Source organism: Leptonychotes weddellii, chromosome 3 (assembly GCF_054177405.1).
Source record: "Leptonychotes weddellii isolate Sample4059 chromosome 3, ASM5417740v2, whole genome shotgun sequence".
NCBI classification, from domain to species: domain Eukaryota; kingdom Metazoa; phylum Chordata; class Mammalia; order Carnivora; family Phocidae; genus Leptonychotes; species Leptonychotes weddellii.
The window spans coordinates 63,478,067-63,497,764 of record NC_138371.1 but is presented as its reverse complement, the minus strand read 5'-3'; the positions used below and the strand labels follow the sequence as shown (position 1 = coordinate 63,497,764).

The window sequence follows — 19,698 nt, the reverse complement described above, 5'->3', positions numbered from 1 at the left end:
TAAAAGTTTTAGGGTCAAACAGAGTATAGTAGAAAATATTTTGCAATCAAAGCAAATCTTGCACTGATTTTTTTTTTTTTTTTTAAGTCTGTAGTAGGTCTTAGCATTCTGGCAGAAATTTTCATATTATTTTTCATTAGTTAAAAGCAGTTTTTGCAATGGATAATTGCTAATCTTGACCAGAAATAGCCTTTATCACCAAAGGGAATGCTACATAATGAAAAAATCTTGTAATTTTTAAGTCAATGAAGACCATTAAATTTTGGTCTTAATTATTATGCTGGGTTTTTCCCCCAGCACAATCATTAGCATTTTATTAACAAAACACTGTGCTAATGGCTATTATAACTGGTTTTATAAAAATGGTGATAGAACATTTACTTTACATATTATTCATTTGAAAAGTTTTTATTGAATTGTTATGTATCTCATGAATTATAATTTATACCTTGCTAACTCAGCAAGGGTGAAGAATTTTAGCTTTCTTTGATTCTCCCACACTGCTATATGCATAGTAAGTATTCAATAAACATTTAATGATTGTTTTGAAAAACAGTTTCATATCACAAATTTACTATTTAATGCAAGTGTTTTGTTTTGATTCATTTTGTTTTCCAGCTTTATTGAGGTATGTTTGACAAATAAAACTTGCATCTATTTGAGATGTATAACATGATGTTTTGATGTATGTATAAATTCTGAAATGATTACCACAATTAAGCAAGTTAACATACCCATCACCTCACATAGTTACCTTTTCCTTTTTTTCCCGTTCTTCTTCTCGCTCTCTCTCTTTTTTTGGTGAGAACCATTAAGATCTACTGCCCTAGCAAATTTCAACAATATAACACAGTATCATTATTCATAGTAATCATGATATATATTAGATCTTCAGAATTTATTCATTCCCCATAACTAAAGCTTTGGGCCCTTTAACCAGTATTTCCCTATTTTCCCTTCTTCGTCCCCACCAGCCCTTGGTAAACACCACTCTGCTTTTTACTTCTATGAGGGTGACTTTTTAGATTCCACATATAAGTAAAATCATGAAGTATTTGTCTTGCCATGTCTGCCTTTTTTCACTTAGCATAATGTCCTTCAAGTTCATTCATGTTTTTTGCAAATGACAAGATTTCCCTCTTTTTTAAGGGTAACTGATATTCCTTTGTATATTTATACCACATTTTCTTAATTCATTCATCCATCTACAGAAATATAGGTTGTTTTCATATTTTGGCTGTTGTGAGTAATGCTTAACTCAGGTCTTTTGTGGCAAGCTGGAATATGTAAGTTTCTTTTATATAAATAAATAAATGTATTTAACAGAATCTTAAAATCAGTCATTACAAGGAATTCTTAAGCAAGGTTTAAAATATTCACATGCAATTAACTAGCAATTGTCTGAGAATTACATATTTAGCTTGTACATATATAAGGGAGAATATACTAATGCCAACTTTAATTTCTTCTTATTAACAAAATAAATATATTTTACTTCTTACCGAACTAAATTTTTGTAAACTTATAAAATTGAAAGTTAGAATGTGTTTGAAGAATAATTAGGAGAAATGAGTTTGTCAACCATCATTTTTTAAATTTTTGTAATTGAAACCATATGTTAGATTCAAAAAAGAGAACAGGATTTAGATTTAGTTTTCACTCCTAAATCTTAGGACTGGTTCGTGTGTGTGTGTGTGTGTGTGTGTGTGTGTGTTAGGGGTAAAACCAGAAAATAAATGTAGAATTTTGTAGGTCACAGTTTTTCTTTTTAAATAACATACTGCCCCCCACAAAGGAAGAAAAAAACTCACCCTTTTCAAATTTGCTTTGAATTAAAGTAACAAGGCAAGCTACCGGCAGTTTATTATAGATTATATGACTGTTAAATGATCCTTTAAGTGGCATCTATGTTCTCAAGGATTGAGAGCAAGAACCAGCCACGTCCAAGGAATATTTAGAAGACTTGTGTATCTGCAAAAAAGACTGAAGACAGCCACAAATCTACAAATGATGTGTTTGCAGTGGAGCTTCTAGCTCCTCTTGGTGTTTTGCCATTCTACTTAACCATTACTTTGCTTAATGATGGCTCTCCTAGCACCTCTGGACAGGGGCAAGAGAAAAGACTAAAAATGCAAGGATTCACTTTTGATACTTTATCTTTTAAGAGTTTTGAGAGAAGGAAAATAAAACCATAATTGTGGCTGGGCAAATGTGGTTTCTTTGGTCTTTTAATTAACCAAGTTATTGTGCTCTGTCTTAGCTTAATATAGATAACTGGAACTCAACTTTAGCTTGCAAGGAAAATATTTGGGGCCAGATTAGAAAAGGGGACAATTCTTTTAGATAATCATAAGGTAAGCTAACAATATTTTTCAAGAATCCTAGCCTTAGGGGTAGCTGCCCTAAATAGATTTTACTGGTTGTTGGTTTGTTTTTAGATAAAAATGTGGCTATCTGTGATCTATTCTAAAATCTTTTGAAGGTACAGAAGCAGAAGGATCCTCAATAAATTCAATTTCTCTTTAGGTCCAGAATATCTCAAGTACTACTAATGAGGTCACCGGATCACTTAAATCATGATTTTCTGTTTTGAAAAAAAAAAAAAAAGTAATACTTCAGTAATCTAACCTTCAGTATAAAATAAGAGAAACCAAAATGAGTTTAAAAGAGAATTTTTATTTCATTTCAGAATATTAATGTTTAAAATGCTCAGTTTTTCTTGGAGAAAAGAAATTTTTTTGCCTTTGCTGCCACCTCATGGCTAAGGTAGTAATTAGGATGATCCTTCAGGGGCTTATAAAAATATATACCAGGAAAAAACCAAAAAACGAGAAGTCATAATAAATATGAGCTTTGCCTTGCTCATGTAGTAACTTCCTCTCTTTTGTTCTGTAATCTAAATTTGAGCCACATCATTGACTCCCAATTTTATTCTAGTAGGAATGTATCATGGTTTTCTCGTTGCTTTCTCACCTTTCTTGGTAGCTTTTGGATGAGATAATTCCACAAAATTACTGTTCTTCTTAAATGTGCAGTAGGGCGCCTGGGTGGCTCAGTTGGTTAAGCAACTGCCTTCGGCTCAGGTCATGATCCTGGAGTCCCGGGATCGAGTCCCGCATCGGGCTCCCTGCTCGGCGAGAAGCCTGCTTCTCCCTCTGACCCTCCCCCCTCTCATGTACTCTCTCTCATTCTCGCTCTCTCAAATAAATAAATAAATCTTTAAATGTGCAATAATATTCCCACCATAGGCACCATGTTTGTACCAAAGCTCTGCTGTCCAGCAGCGGTGAGGACACAGCAAATTACTTAACTTCCTATGTCTCAGTTTCCTCTGTCTCAGTTGAGGTGGGAATTAATTAAGATGATATACTTAAATGTCTTGGTGTAGTGTTGACCCTAGTAACCCCCACCCACTATCACATATGTCCTATTTTCAATAAATCTAGTGTTAGGAACTTAGCGGATATGAGGTTAAATATACATTGGTAGGTCAATTAGTTTTATAGATTTAAATTTAACTTGAAAAAAAGCAAAAATTTTAAAAGTGGTTCATGTTCAATTTGAACATAATATAAATCTCCAATATTGCTCACTACCTATCCAAATAGAATTCATAAAGCTTACTCAGATGTCTATTAAATTGTTGAGAGCCATAGATGAAGAGCTTCAACATCTCAACTACAGTTGATCTTAGACGTTAGTTTTCTGAAAGAAATGTGTCCTTTCCTTTCTTAACTAGCTCCATTTGTTTTACTTCCTCTGGCAGGAATGCAAGTCATTGCATGGAGAATATGTTGGACGAGCCTGTGGCCACGATCACCCATATGTACCAGATGTTCTGTTTTGGTCAGTGATCCTGTTCTTTTCCACAGTCACTCTGTCAGCTACCCTGAAGCAGTTCAAGACTAGCCGCTATTTTCCAACCAAGGTACTTAGACTAGAATTTTCCTGATCCAAACATAAACCAACATAGAGCGTGTGATAGAGTCATATGTGTTTTAGACAAAAGCAATAGCAACTGCTGCCATCAAAGGAGCCACTAAAAGGCTGTGTGTGTGTGTGTGTGTGTGTGTGTGTGTGTGTGTGTGTGAGGGAGCTGCCAGGTTAGGAGTGAGGTGCGGGGAGAGAGGTGAAGAGAGATCATTTTGTGATACAGGTGCTAGGACTGCACATGCCCTCAAGGCTTTTATGCTAACTTCAGATCCCAAAGATAAACTCGCACTCTCCCACTTACGCTTTTGGAAATCCGAAGCCCACACTGCATTCCTGATTGTCACTTTCTTGCCCAGTGAACAGTGGGAGCTATTCCAGCCTGACAGATACCTCCTAGGAGCCACAATTACATTCTCTAATTGGGAAAGCCCCTGCAAGACTCATTGGAACACTATTCTCTTTTTCATTTTTAAAGTGTCAGTCCCTCCCCCTAACCCACCACGTTTGCATCTGCATATTTGGAGAGGAAAGTAAACAGAGAAACAGCTTAGTTCAATATTTAACACTGCAAAGTAACACCTATAATGTCTGACTCAGCCAAAAAGAAAAAAAAAGAAAAAAGAAAGAAAAGGAACAAGAAAACAAGCTTTTTAGGGATGAGCTAAAGATTATGATCAAAATTCTACTCTAAGAAAATGTTTTAAGAACTGTTTCTTCCAGAGAAAACTTCTGTTTTTGTCACCTCTTCCTTCCCTAAGGCGGAAGATTAATTCCTTCCCCTCCCAAAGCTCAATTTGATTGATACAAATTTTTTTGGTAAGTTGAAACAATAATGTCCTCCATTTTGTGTGGGTGTATGTGTCATAAAGTCATCCTAATAGAAGCCATACCTAGTTGATGTTTGTAATAAGGATTTTTTTTTCTCAAAGATGGCTTTATAAATGAAAAATGGCTTTAAAACTGGCATACACTTATCTTGATGAGCACTGAGTAATAAACAGAATTGTTGAATCACTATATTGTACACCTGAAACTAATATAACGCTATATGTTAACTATGCTGGAATTAAAATTTTTTAAAAAAGAAAAAATATCTGGCTTACACAGAATAACTTTAAAATTTTCCCACTCTGTTGTACACATTCCCTGCTGCCATACTTAACAACCCAGATAAACCAGCCAAAATACTGTGCTTCTTCAATATAAATAGATTCTTTTATTATGCTTTAGGTTTATCATATTAAAATGTTACCTGTGGGAGAAAGAATCCTAAAATTCAGCCAGATTCTGGCCATGCAATCTTATTCTGTGTTGTAAATATTCACACACTTGAGCTCATAATAAACTTACATTTTAAAAACTGAAAGCAGCGCAATCACCATTGTAGCTATTACATAATGCCTCATTCTAGAAAGGTTGAGTGCATATCCATCTTAGTAACAGAATACAGAAATATATATTCAGGTTCTGACAGAGCTAATGATAATATTATAGTAAGCATAAAATATAATATTATGATACTGTGTCATAAACTGATTATAAATTTTGATTTTGGATTATGTTCTTGAGTATTCCTTACCATTTATAATTCTTTAAGTGACAAGTGTTTTCATTATTTTTAGGTTCGATCCATAGTGAGTGACTTTGCTGTCTTTCTTACAATTCTGTGTATGGTTTTAATTGACTATGCCATTGGGATCCCATCTCCAAAACTACAAGTACCAAGTGTTTTCAAGGTGAAGTTATCATACCATTTATAATCTATTTCTCCATCTCTAGGTCTAATCTTCATTTAGATGATGGCTATAATCCTAGTACTTGAGGTTTTCATGAAAATATAAGGAATATAGATTAATAGAGCATTCATTAAAATGCCCACAACATGGCTAAAATTTTGGTCTAATATTAAAAAGAAAAAAACAGAAATGGAATCTAGAGGCCACTTGAAAAAATTTCCTGTCAATTATTCCAGTAAGAATATCCAAACACAACACTCCTGAAAGATAAGGAAGCATTTTGAAACTAAAGGAAAATGCATTATCTTGATGAAAAATTGCACAGTGGATAGGGCTTTGGAAAAGAGATAAAATTAGGTCTGGAATAGAATTTTGACCATGTTACCAAGTATGTAACCGTGGGCCAGTTACTTAACTTCTCTGAGCCTCAGTTTTCTCACCTGTCAAACGGGACTGGGAGGTCCTCAAAGAATGTCAAAATGAATTCCTTTGGGACTCATCTCAGGCACCGGCAATGTTTAGAACCAATCCCGGAGCTCCTGACATGACCAAGTGTCTTTTTGCCATTTTCACATAATGGCCTGTGGACACATCTAAAATAAGAGTTATATACAGTTGTCAATGTGCTATTTATAAATGTAAATAAATTTGCCAACTGTAAATGGTAAATATTAATATTATTTTATGGTTCTATAGGTATTAATTAAGAACACAGATTTTTGAGCCAGTTTGTCAGAGTTTAAATTTTTCCACCACTTACCACCTTTGGGACCTTGGGCAATTTACTGACTCCGCTATGCCTCGGTTTTATTATCTGCACCTTCTTTAGAGTGTTGTGAAGAAAAAAACCAGTTAAAATATTTAAAGTACTTAGACTGGTGACTTGTATCTGATAAATGCTTTGTAAATATGACTATTATTATTAAGTATAGCTCATTTAGCATATCAATTTATAATTAGGGCTTTCCTGGTAGCATCTGTAAGATATAATTTGATTAGGTATTCATTAGTCCAGTTACTAACTATGTACATTGTTTAATTTCTTGCAGCCTACCAGAGATGATCGTGGCTGGTTTGTTACACCTTTAGGTCCAAATCCATGGTGGACAGTAATAGCTGCTATTATTCCAGCTCTGCTTTGTACTATTCTTATTTTTATGGACCAACAGATTACAGCGGTCATCATCAACAGAAAAGAACATAAGCTAAAGGTATATTTTAACATCCATTTTAATGTAAATCACTGTGGCTTAACCGACATTGATTGATGTTCATTATACTTTACCTGTACTCTCTAGTCATTTATATAGTGAAGTATTAATGTTTTCAGGTTTGTAATTTTTATTGTCTATATTCATGATTCTTTGTCTCACAATGAGCTTAAAATTAATTAATTTTTAATTAATGTATTTATAGCACTTGGCTGAGCCTAAACTCTGAAACCTTACTTCCAGGACTTAAAATAATACACTTTGCAGAGGTTGTAACTTTCTTTACCATGTTTAACATATTTTAATGAAATAACAGTCTATTCTGGTAAAGGGCAGCTTTACCAATTTGTCTTGTATATACGGTTCCTCTACTTCTCTATTTGACCCTAAGTATGCCTATTAGATTGCATTCATTATTGGAACAAATTATATCTTCTCGTTTGGTTTAGTTATTCATCTGTCCTTAATGACTATGACAACAAAACCCGGCCATAAATGTTATAGTTTGTAAGTGATATCTTTGTTGAGTTTTATTGCAGATTTCAATACTTTTTTCATAAACTAAGAGAATAAATATGGATATATCTTACTTATTATATTCTGACCCTGCCATTTTACAATTGTGAATAATCAAAGTTGTTCACTGGTGTGCAATATTTCTGAGATATTCAATGTGAGCACTATCACTCACAAGAATATGTTAAATGAAATCCATGATATGAATGAGTGGTCAAAAATAATCCAAATCAGGGACACCTGGGTGGCTCAGTCAGTTAAGCCTCTGCCTTTGGCTCAGGTCATGATCCTGGGGTCCTGGGATCGAGTCCCGCATCGGGCTCCATGCTCAGCGGGAGCCTGCTTCTCCCTCTGCCTGCCACTCCCCCTGCTTGTGCTCTCTCTCTCTGATAAATAAATAAATAAATCTTTAAAAAAATAATCCAAATCAAATCTTCTAAAAGCAGAACATGTACAGTTAATCAAGTTGTTTTGTTCTTGTATCCTGAGATAATCCCCAGCTATCTTCAGATACTCTCTAAATTCTAGGGAAAGGCTCCTTTTCAGAGCAACAGAAATCATACTTTAAAGAATTTTATAAGTATGATTGTTAGAAGGATTAAACAATCTCTAATTGAACTATTTGGTGGAAAATAGTAATGGTATTAACACATAAGAAAGCACAATTATTTCTAATAAATCTTACTAAAAAGGAATTTTATGTATATGTTGGAGGAGAATGTGTGTCTATCTGAAAACAAAGAGCATTCTTCATTCTCTTTATAGAAAGTAACTCAAGTGCTCAAAACTCTTTCTGAAAGGAGTTTGTTCAATTCACTTTTTGCTTTTGTCAAATAAAATTCTTAATTATGTGGAATTTAAGAAACAAAACAAATGAGCAAAGGGAAGAAAAGAGAGAGGGGGGTGCCTGGGTGGCTCAGTTGGTTAAGCGTCTGCTTTCGGCTCCAGCCATGATCTCAGGGTCCTGGGATTGAGCCCAGGGTCCTGGGATTGAGCTCAGGGTCCTGGAATTGACCTTCCTACTCAGTGGGGGGCCTGCTTCTCCCTCTGCCTGCCGCTCCCCTCCCCCACTTTTGCTCTCTCTCTCTTTTTTCCTGTCATAGAAACATACTCTGAACTGTAGAGAACAAACTGATGGTTACCAGAGGGGAGTGGGGGGATGGGTAAAATAGGTGATGGGGATTAAGGAGTTCACTTGTTGTGATGAGCGCTGGGTGTTGTATGGAAGTGTTGAATCACTATATTGTACACCTGAAACTAATATCACACTGTATGTTAACTAACTGGAATTTAAATAAAAACTTTTTTAAAAAGGTGATTTTACAAAAATATCTCAAAAAGTCTTAGGAACTAGACAAGTGGTATGCTAGTACATGCTTAACAACCAGTTCTCTGCATTTAAAAGAGAGAGACCCTGTTTTATAATGTTTGCTGATTTTCATGGTGTGAATACTTCCACCATGACCCATTTCAAGTTACCAATGTGATATCAATTGGTAGGAAAAAAATTTTGAAAATTGAGCAATTGGTTCTCATAAGCCTATATGAGCTGGATCCAAAACTACTCCATTCACTATTGGAAACTTTGAGTGATATACAGCCCTCAAAACAAGGAATTCAGATTTCCAAGTTTAATAGCCTACTTAATAAGAATTATTTAAAAATATTATTTGCTTTTAAGATATCAGTCATCTGCAAAAGCAAATTCTACCACAACGTAATTGTGAAAGTTACATAGTTGATTAAATAGATCTATAAAACATGTGTACATACTTTAGGTTGAAAATTGTTAGTCTGTTAACTCTCTAAGAAGTAGGAAAACATTTTCCTAGACACCAATTTATTTTTTAGAACTGAAAATATCTCTGTATTTCTCACAAAGTAATATATGATTTTGGTTTAAAAATTAGACAATATAAAAAGTTAAAAGACAAAAATGAAAAACACTATCATTTTATTTCCTAGCGATTACATTGTTAAAATTTTGGATATATAGCCAAATACATGTTTTCATACTACATATGTTACTTGTATTATTTTTCATGTAAGAACATTATCATGGTAGTCATCCCATACCAACCATACAAATCTGATTATCCTTTTTAATGGCTGTATATATATATTTCATTATATGACATATTTTAAAATGAGCTCAAAGGCTCCTATTTTTAGGAAGAAAGTAAGCCTTATAATTATTGTTTTCCTTTCAAAGGAAGTTAGATTTTTTGTTTTTGTTTTTAGCCTTTATAATTAGGCAGAAATCCCCCTGATTTTGCTGAAAAATCATTCTTTGTAACGACTATCAGCTAAACTAATACAGGCAGTACTTTTTCCCTACATATTAATGGAATCATATTGAAACAAAATGCAGAATTAAGTGAAGGTTTGCTGAGAGTGCTATAACCTTTTGGTTCATTCTGTATCCTTTTCTTTCTAGGTCTCTCAACCTTATAAATCACATAACAGCTGTTCCTTGTTCTTCATGAGCCTGTGGTAGGCCCTTGACATTCATAGCCTTTCCAAAGCTCTAAATCAACAAATATACTATATTTCCCTCTTTACATATCATGTAGAATAGCTAAAATACCATAAAACATCCTTTAAGTGGTCTTTTCAAGGGTTTGTATATGTAGAATTAAATGTAGCTTTAAAGCATTTAATGTTTTTGTCACTGAAATAAACTTGAGGCTGTATTACTAAAATAGATTACATGATTTGTAATTAATTTTTATTATACAAATAAATGACTATGCAATCAAAAGATTTATATTTTATCCCTTAATAGGCTGGATTTAGTAAACAATAGAGAAAATGATTTAATCATACATTCTGCTATATTGCCATGAGTAGAATTAATCTTTTTCTAAGATTTATTTATTTGAGAGAGTGAGCATGGAGGGGAGGGGCAGAGGGAAAGGGAGAGAGTCCTAAGCGGACTCTCCACTGAACCTAATAGAGGCAGGGGGTAGGGGGAGTCTCAATCTTATGACCCTGAGATCACGACCTGAACCAAAACCAAGAGTCGGACACTCAACTGACTGCGCCACCCAGATGCCCCATGAATTAATCTTTTCTTGGTCACTGTAAGTCTGAACATTCCATCCTCCTCCTCAGATGTGGATGTTTGCAAAGCAAATTCCTTCCAGTGGAGACATATTTTATCTACACTGAACACTTTTTTATTCTTATTTTTTGCCTATAATCATTGTCCTCTATAAGCTTCAGTATCGTGCTGTCTGCTGCCGCTGATTTTCCTGCTAACAACAACAAAAGATCGCCTTCTCAGGACAGTCTTGACTCAGAGTAACGGTTTGTTCCATAGCCGCTTTCCCTACCTGTTGCTTCACTGAAATGTTTGCACAGTCCCCTGGCTTTGACTTGAACCACATTGTCAGGAAAAGATACGTGTTTCTTGAGTATATCCCCAGACCACAAGTTAACCACATTTTCAGCTTTTACTGATTTTTTTTTTATCACTTGAAAACCCATCTTTACCTTGGTTGGATCATGCCCCGAAATAGTTTAATGAATCATGTTTTCTAGTTTCTGTATCAAGCACCCAGTGGACTCTACCTCATGTATCTTAGTCCGTGTCATATATCCAAGTCACCTTGGAATTCATCATTTTGATGTCTCCCAAACTTACATTTTCACCTTTTCTTCATTTCCATTACCAAAGCAGTTGTTTTCTTATAGAGCATTTTTTCATGCCATTAAAAATATTTTTTATCATTTTGAGAGTGTTACTACATACACAGTAAAGCTGTGTTGAGCTAAAGAAATTGGCCCAGCTCACTAAGTGACTTCCTCCTCCCTCAGAATGAAGAAGCTCAAATTAGCAAAATTCCAATTCACTGCACCTCATGATCTTTTGGGTCATTCAAGAGTGATAGAAGCTGCAAATGTAAAAACTTGAGAAAACAAATTATCATCTATATTATATATAGGTATAGATCTGTACTCCAACACTTTTTGTTTTCTTACCTAGAAAAGTGGATAGGCATAGGTTTGCTGACTCCCTTTGAAAAGCATTAGAAATAGCTGTTTTAAAAAAAGCACATTCTCTAAAAGTGGAAAGAAAGATACTATCTTACAGAAAAGAAAGTTTCTGTTAAGCTACAAACTGTGGGCTTTTCTACATGTTTCTGTAGACAGTTCAGGCTTCTTTTGACATCATTTTTAATAAACAGCAATACAATCTCAGATCACTTGAGTAAATGAATGCATTTGCAACACTCATTTGGCACCACATTCTCTTGATGATTATGGCATTTGATATGTTCTTTTTTGCCCTCTTTGTCAGCCTGGTTCTTCATGTCAATCTATAGTCTTTTATGTGGTTAACTTGACAGATGCAGGAAATGGCTGCCAAGCTTTGAAATGAATTTTTTCAGCAGTGGCATCTGGGTATCAGATGGTCCCCTTGGCTGGCCTCTTGTCTTGCTGCATGTTGGTTTTAGTGGGGTCTGGTGTAGCATCACCTGTTGCTATGTTCCCTTTTCCTCCCATATGTCCATTTCCTGTGATTCGTGGATGAAAGTGAGAATAAAAGCTCTGATTCTGTCTTTATTTCAGAAAAAAAAATCTACAGAAATATGTTAGAAGGTACGGAGTTCTCTCTCTGACAAAGGGATACTTCCCTTTGGCTGTCACGCCTCTCAGCTAATGATTTGGGTACAAAGACCAAGTTTTAAGATATTTAATGAAAGGCAAGAAGGATGATGATGATTAATTAGTGGAACTGCCAGAATTGCTTTATTTCCTTTGATTCTCATTACATTAAGATGCTCCCATTGCTGTACAACATAACTAGGGAGAAATTGTATTTCTGTTTTTATTAGATGCTTGTACAAAGCTAGCTTTCTAAATTTAAAAATGAAATTATTCACTCGGAAACCATTATTTTGTCTGCTTCCTGCAATCCAGAAGCCCACTGTTTATGTTTGTATTGTCTTTTTAAAATGCTAGGTAAGAGCTATAGGAAATCACCATCGTGAAGAAGGCCTTTCTTCTATTATTAAGCTCTAGCGAGCTTGGACCCTGGGAGGGTCCAGGGTGTGCTAAAAGGACAAGCCAGACTCTCAGAGCCCCTGTTCTCTGCCCTTCCCTGATGTTTATCTCATGGCTGTTAGCACCTCTTCCATTCTCTCCTAGCAGTACCATAACTTTGCAAAATGGCCCAGGGGGCACCATTCACATCACTGGTGAAGACATGCTCCTTTAAAGGGACCAAAATTTGGGTTCTATTCTATGCAGCCACATCTTCCAAACTATTCATTTGAAAGGACGAGAAGACCGTAGTGTGGCCCTGGTTAAGCTTCTTCCTATGCCGATTTGCTGACAGCAGAGTGTTTCTCTTCCCACTCTCCAGCTCTTAGTAATAAAGATCTTTGCCGAGTTACTTGCAAAAAAAGAGTTTCTAGAGTCATATTGACAAGGTTAGGCATTCTGGTGAAGCCAACCCAAGGAAGGGCACTATGAATTGGTGACAACACAAGAGGAAAATGTCCTTGGGTGGATAGCTGCCATTTTGTCCTCACCGTTGTCTCCTGCACTTTTATATTTGACAGGGGTAAGCAGAAAGGACAGGAAGTACAGCTGACTTTAAGAGTGTTTTTCTTAATCAAACAATTAACAAAACAAAATAGCAGAAAGAAAACACTACCATGACAAATATGCAGCAAATACTCAAGATGTTTCACACTCTAGGCTATATGAGTTTCATAGTAACTAGAAACTGCTTGCAGTTTGGTAAAACTGCCTGTAAAAAAAAAATCAGAATTATTCCTCTTGAAGAATTGGTAATTTCTGCTCATATTCATAATAACAAATGTAACGGCTATATTTATTTTAAATTATACTTATTAAACCTGATTCTGAAAGATGTTTTGATGAAGCATATTTCCCTTTAAAAAAGCCAACCTGTACCTTATTGATTGCTTATTGTGCACCAATGATTGTGTTAAAAACTATAGGAAATACTGAGAAATTATACGATACGTTACCTGCCCTTAAGAAACACATCCTTCTATTGAGGAACCTTGAAACAAATGAGTATAAATAAAAATTTATTGTTCAATTGCCAGAATGTAATAGCCCCTAACATTTACGGAGTGCTTACTATATATCAGACATTGTTCTGAATAATTTTCAAAATTAAATAATTTAATTCTCACAACAACCCAGTGAAGTGACTCCTGTTATCACCATCATCTTTTTTCATCTAGGGAAACAGAGGCACAAGAGGTTAAATGATTTGCTCAAGATCATTGGTTGAGCCAGCATTTGATCCCAGGCCACCTATCTCCAGAACCTAAGCCCTTAACCACTGTATTATACTACCTTTCAAGTTAGTCCTTAAGAGTTGGAATGTAAAATAGGCCAAGTCATTTGCTACCTCGGAGGCTTTCCACTGACGATTTCCTATGGGGGGGGTGGGGTGGTGAAGGGAGAGGCAAGCACTGTTTGCCCTTCAGTTTCTTTCCTCAGAGCCCTCAGCCACTCACCCGCGTCTCACTTCCCTGCATCTCCACTCCACATGCCCCCTGCACCTGTTTTCTTCTCAATTACGTTTCCTGCCTGGTCCTAGAAAGCACTGAAGTTTGCAACATGTGGAGGTCAATGACAGTGGAGTAGGATCACAGAGAGAGAGAAAACACAAAAACTTTCATTTTAGGGAGAGGCCAAATTTTTCTAGTGTTGAAACTGAAACAAATGAGAACAAGATAGCAAGAGCTGTATCAGCATAAAAATAGGCATGTATAAGGAAGCTTAGATTTCATGGTATTATTTTTCCCAGTAAGACATTGCGACACCCACCCATTGAGACAAAAGAGGGCAATTAGAAACACGGTGTTTGAGAAGAGTTTCTCTTTAGGAGATCTGATACGTGGGGCTTCTTGAGTATTGTCAGGAAGTGGGTGCTAGTCACGCTTAGGCCATCTCAGCACTGTTGTGGATACGGTCCTTACTCTGTTTTCTCTGTTTTCTACCTGATGTCTGGTATATAGTGTTCGGTAATTTTTTGTATGAATTAATAATGAATGAGTAGATATATGAATTGTTGAGTTAACTTGCCCATTTAAGGAAACTAAGAGAAGTGACTGTATTTAATAATGACTTTAATTATCCAATAGAAATAGAATGGAAGCTAATGTAATATTAACCCAGACATACATTAAACCTATTCAAGTAGGTTGAAGTGACTATAATCATAATCGTAATAGGAACATCTGCAACTTTTCTTTCAGTGGATTATATATTTTCAGACTGTTACTTTTTTATCTTTAATTTATTTTGCATTTCAGAATCAGTTGTCTAAGACTCAAGATAGTATCTCTTTTCTATTCTTACTGTTCCATGGTGGTGGCGTCATTTGTCTCTATACTAAATTCAGTTCCTATGAGAATACTCTTTTCTTTCTTTTAACAGAAAGGTTGTGGGTACCATCTGGATCTATTGATGGTGGCTGTCATGCTTGGGGTGTGCTCCATCATGGGCCTGCCGTGGTTTGTGGCTGCCACTGTCCTGTCCATCACTCATGTCAACAGCTTAAAACTGGAATCAGAATGTTCAGCTCCAGGAGAACAACCCAAGTTTCTTGGCATTCGGGAGCAAAGGGTTACTGGGCTTATGATTTTTATTCTTATGGGTTCATCAGTCTTTATGACCAGTATTCTGAAGGTAATGAAATTTGCCTTTACGAAATTGAGAGAAGGCAGAATGTATTTATTATTGCTTAAGAAATTTCATTTGAATCGAAGCCATCAATTTGTAAATATTGTACGGCATGGGACAAAAGTGATGAATTTCTTTACCATGTTTATATAACTTCTCAACGGAGGAAGTTATGTGCTGTGTTTTGGAAACCTTAAATACAGAAGAAATTTAGCCTGGCAAAGTAAAATTTGATGTGTAAATTATTACCTTAATTTTGAAGTAGTTACCAAGTTATGGGGAAAAGTCACTCATTATTTCTAACTGACTTGTGACCTGAATTCACTGCAGGCCTACATGAACTAAAGTCTCTATTTTCTTGTCAGATGTATTTGCAATTAACATTACCTAGAATAAAATAGATAGAGGTGCAGAGATGAGCCACATAACAGTCATGGCCATATATGCAGTTTTGTCTGTTAAATGTTTCAGACACTACTGCATGGACATCACCATTGTATATACTTACTTTCTTCACATTTAAAATAATTGAGTCCATTTTGAAGGGCATTAAAGAGTAATTATTTTGTCATAGAATTTGGCAGATATTACCAAGGTGTGTCAATTGTATTCTAAATTATAACTCATTTAATTGTCTATAATTTGAAAGTTCTAACAGGATGATTTAATCATTATATAAGTTTATTTATATTTAATCATTTATGTAAGTACATTTGCAAGAATTAATTTCTCTGTTATATAGGTAATTATAGAGCTAAAATTATGCTGAGCTATTCCAATAAAAAGAAAAACTGAACAGTCCACATGTTTGCAAATGTCTGGTACAATGTCAGAACATCTAGATGTTAGTTCCATTCTTCATCTTTAATCCAAATATCTTACCATTGTGAAACAAAATTCAAGTTTCCCTAAAGTGACATAATAATAATAGTTAATTTTTATTGTTTATTATGTATTTTATATGCCCTTTTATAGGTTTTGACCTATTAAATACTCATAACAACCCTATTATTACCATCCCTTTTTATATACACACAGGAAAACTAAGGCACAGAGAGCTTAAGTAGTTTACCTAAGGCTATGCAGCTAAAAAGTGCTAGAGCTAGGATTTGAACCTGGGGCTTCTGGCTCTGCCCTATATTGCTTCTAAAATATTTATTTTTCTGTGTTTTTTTTTTTGATAAGTGAAAAATAGCATGACCAGTTATTTGAAAAATAACTTGTATCTTTTCTCTAATTGTTCTTTTACAGTTTATTCCCATGCCAGTTCTATATGGAGTGTTTCTTTATATGGGTGCTTCGTCTCTAAAGGGAATTCAGGTAAATTGCTTACAGTAAACCACGCACATCTGTGATGACTTATCTTAAGTCTATTGATGCTAAATCATGTGATAGTTAAGAAAATGACATCATCTGAGGAGGAGATTTCACACCACAGTTAAATTTCTTCAAACTCGTTCATAATTTTAAGGTATTTTTGTTTACCATAAGTTATATTAAAACTGTATAAGGTTTAGACTTTACAACCCTCTTAGAAAACTAATAGCAGTACATTTCAAAATATATCCAAATACTTTTAATCTTTGATACTGTAATCATGTATATGGAACAGAAAAGAAGAACTGTATGCACAAAGATGTTCATTGTAACACATACTATCAAAATATTGGAAATAACCCAATTATCCATCAGCAGTAAAATAATTAAGTGGTCTATGTTACAGTCATTTAAGATTGGTAATTATGATGGCCATAAAAGAAACATGGTAAAAAATGCTTATGGCTTAATGCAGAGCAAAAAAGTAGGAAAACAAGCTCTACCTACCATATACGTTTATAAAGCTGTGAGTGTGAATGGATCAAAAAGGAAGGTAGAGAAATAAAAACAATTTATTAAGGTAGTGAGATCCTGGGTGATTTTTTTTTTCTTTCATGTTTGTCTTTCTACTATTGGTATAATTGGTACAATTATATTTATAGAATTCTTTTTTTTTAAATTAAACTAAAAATAAAGGTATAGAGTAAGGCAATTTCTTTTTCTTTTTTTTTTTTAAAGATTTTATTTACTTATTTGACAGAGAGATACACAGTGAGAGAGGGAACACAAGCAGGAGGAGAGGGAGAGGGAGAAGCAGGCTCTCCGCGGAGCAGGGAGCCCGATGTGGGGCTCGATCCCAGGACCCTGGGATCATGACCTGAGCCGAAGGCAGACGCTTAACCATCTGAGCCGCCCAGGTGCCCCTAGAGTAAGGCAATTTCAAGGTATAAAGGGAAGCTTATTAGTTGTTTAAATAAGTATTGGTTAAATATAGTTGTTTTAATTTTCTATTAGCAAATTACATAACAGTTCATAACAAATTACAATTAGTGGCTTTTAAACAATGAACATTTATTATCTCACAGTTTGTGTGGGACATAAATTTGGGAACAGATTAGCCAGGTGGTTCTGGCTCAAGATGTCTCATGTAGTTGCCGTCAGGATGTGGGCAAGGGCTGCAGGCATCCGACAGCTTGACTAGGACTGGAGGACCGATGTCCAAGATGGCTTATCACACAGCTATGGGGAAAAGGCATCGGTCCCTCTGTGGCTGTTGGTAGGAGGCCTCAGTTTTTTGCCAGACAGGCTCTCTACAGGACATTTAGGTACCCTCATGGCCTGAAAGCTAACTTCCATCAGAGTGAGCGATGTGAGAAAGAGTGTGGGTGAAGTCGCTGTGCCTTTTGACTTAGTCTCCGAAGTTACACATGGGCTCTTCCATTTTCTTCTGTTTGTTAGAGGTGAGTCATTATGTCTAGCTTGCACACATGGAAGGAAATTAGACTCCTTCTCTTGAAGAGAACAGTACTGAAGAGTTTGTGGACACATTTTAAAATGACCACAATTGTATTCTAAATCTTTGCAGAGGTTGTGGGCAAATTATTCATGCTCATCATACTATAGTGGTTTAAATAGTGTTTCCCCCAGTCATGTCCACCTGGAATCTCAGCATGTGACATTATTTGGAAATAGAGATTTTGAAGATGGATTAATTATGGATCTCAAGATGAGCTCATCTAGCATTTAGGGTGAACCCTAAATCCAATGATGGGGGTCCTTATAAGAAGAGAGGACACAGAGAGACACAGGGAAGAAAGTCACACGAAGAAAGAAGCAGATTTCTACTTAAATTTGCCTGTGGGAAAAATCTTGTCTTATAACCTAACATCATTGATCTAAAACACTTAAATTTTCTTGAAAGGAGACTAATTTTGAGGGTTATTTATTGTAAAGTATAGTTTATTTTTATAGGAAATATAAAATATAAAGTATAGTTATTTATAGGAAATCATAAACTGCTGCTTTTTCTATGACACAGCTAGTCTCATTGCTGTTCAAAGACATGAAAGAAAAGTCACCTGACTATTATGAATGTCTCAAATTAACACATGTGAAGTGGAGCACAGGGTGCTGGATGGCAAGCTGTGGTTCAAGGATAGACTAGAAGAGAAATTGAAATAGATAATTTATTACTCACAGGTCCTGGAGGAAGTACCTGGTGTACCTTAAGGGTCTGAATGGGGAAATTAAGGCAGAGGGCAGACAGAGAAAGAATGAAGACCTGGGGCACATGCCTTTATTAGGATTTGTGGGTGGAGTGGTTTGGGGTTCCTGGTCTAAGGCTGATTGATCAATTCAAATGAAAAGCAGGGTTTGGGTGAGTCCCAGGTGGGTCTTATCTAAGGAGCACGTAAGGGGAAGGCCCTGGGAGTTAGGGGAGACTGTTGACTGCAAGGACATTTGGGGGATTCATCTTAGGAACTTACATTTACTTGTGACTTTGCTGGCTGTTATCTAGGGCATGTGCCTACTGAGGAGCTAGCGTCGATTCAGGTGACCACAGGCTGCTTAGCCAAACAAAATGGATGCCAAGGCAGCAAAACCATGGGGTAGCTTAGCTAAACTCTTGATACTGAGGGACAGACAGCACAGAAACTCTCTTCCTGAATGAACAACCAACCAGTTTCTGACTTTGAGAGAAGAAAAAGCACTTGAGCCTTAGGAAAGTACTAGATGTCAGAACTGAGGCAAAATTTCAATATGAAGTCATTGAAAGATAATTGGACACCCAAAATAGGTACTATGACTGTTCTTCTTGACACTTGGGTAAAATTTACTTGGGAGAGGGAAATGGTTGAGAAGTGTGTTATGCATTTAAATTTTACTCTAATTAGATTTAATTTGCTCATTTATAATTTCATGTATGAAAAATGTATTTTGAAAGAATTGGTTTGGTAAGGCAGATAGAGAAGAGTACTGAAGAGGTTTTGTTTATTTGTTTTACTGTTTTTTGCCTTTGGCAAAAGTTCCATGAGTACTAATTTCATCTGTAAGTGAAAAGTATTTATTATTAGGCCACAGGCTCACATAAATACAGCAGCAGAAGTTTAAGAAACAAAGTAAAATCATTTTGATAGGTTTCAACAGATTTTTCCCCCTAATTCCACTCACATGATTTTATACTCATGAGGTTTAGAACTAAACAAGAATGTCAAGTTTTGGAATTATTTGGGGTGTGAATCTCTCAAATGAAAATTGAGGAAAACATTATTAAAGGCCCATGAGAAAAGTATAATGAGTTTTAAATA

At 35.5% G+C, this 19,698-nt stretch overlaps 1 protein-coding gene across 4 annotated transcripts in view; it reads left to right on the top strand.

Annotated features, from left to right (window-relative positions):
• The window catches only part of SLC4A10 (solute carrier family 4 member 10), a 283,508-nt gene that overhangs the window by 241,233 nt on the left and 22,577 nt on the right, over positions 1-19,698 (top strand). For all 4 annotated transcript variants that reach the window (XM_081814312.1, XM_081814314.1, XM_081814313.1 and 1 more), the window contains 5 exons: positions 3,767-3,928; positions 5,556-5,669; positions 6,719-6,880; positions 14,828-15,079; positions 16,325-16,393. In XM_081814312.1, the coding sequence (XP_081670438.1) occupies positions 3,767-3,928; positions 5,556-5,669; positions 6,719-6,880; positions 14,828-15,079; positions 16,325-16,393 (759 nt within the window). The remainder of the gene's footprint in view (positions 1-3,766; positions 3,929-5,555; positions 5,670-6,718; positions 6,881-14,827; positions 15,080-16,324; positions 16,394-19,698) is intronic.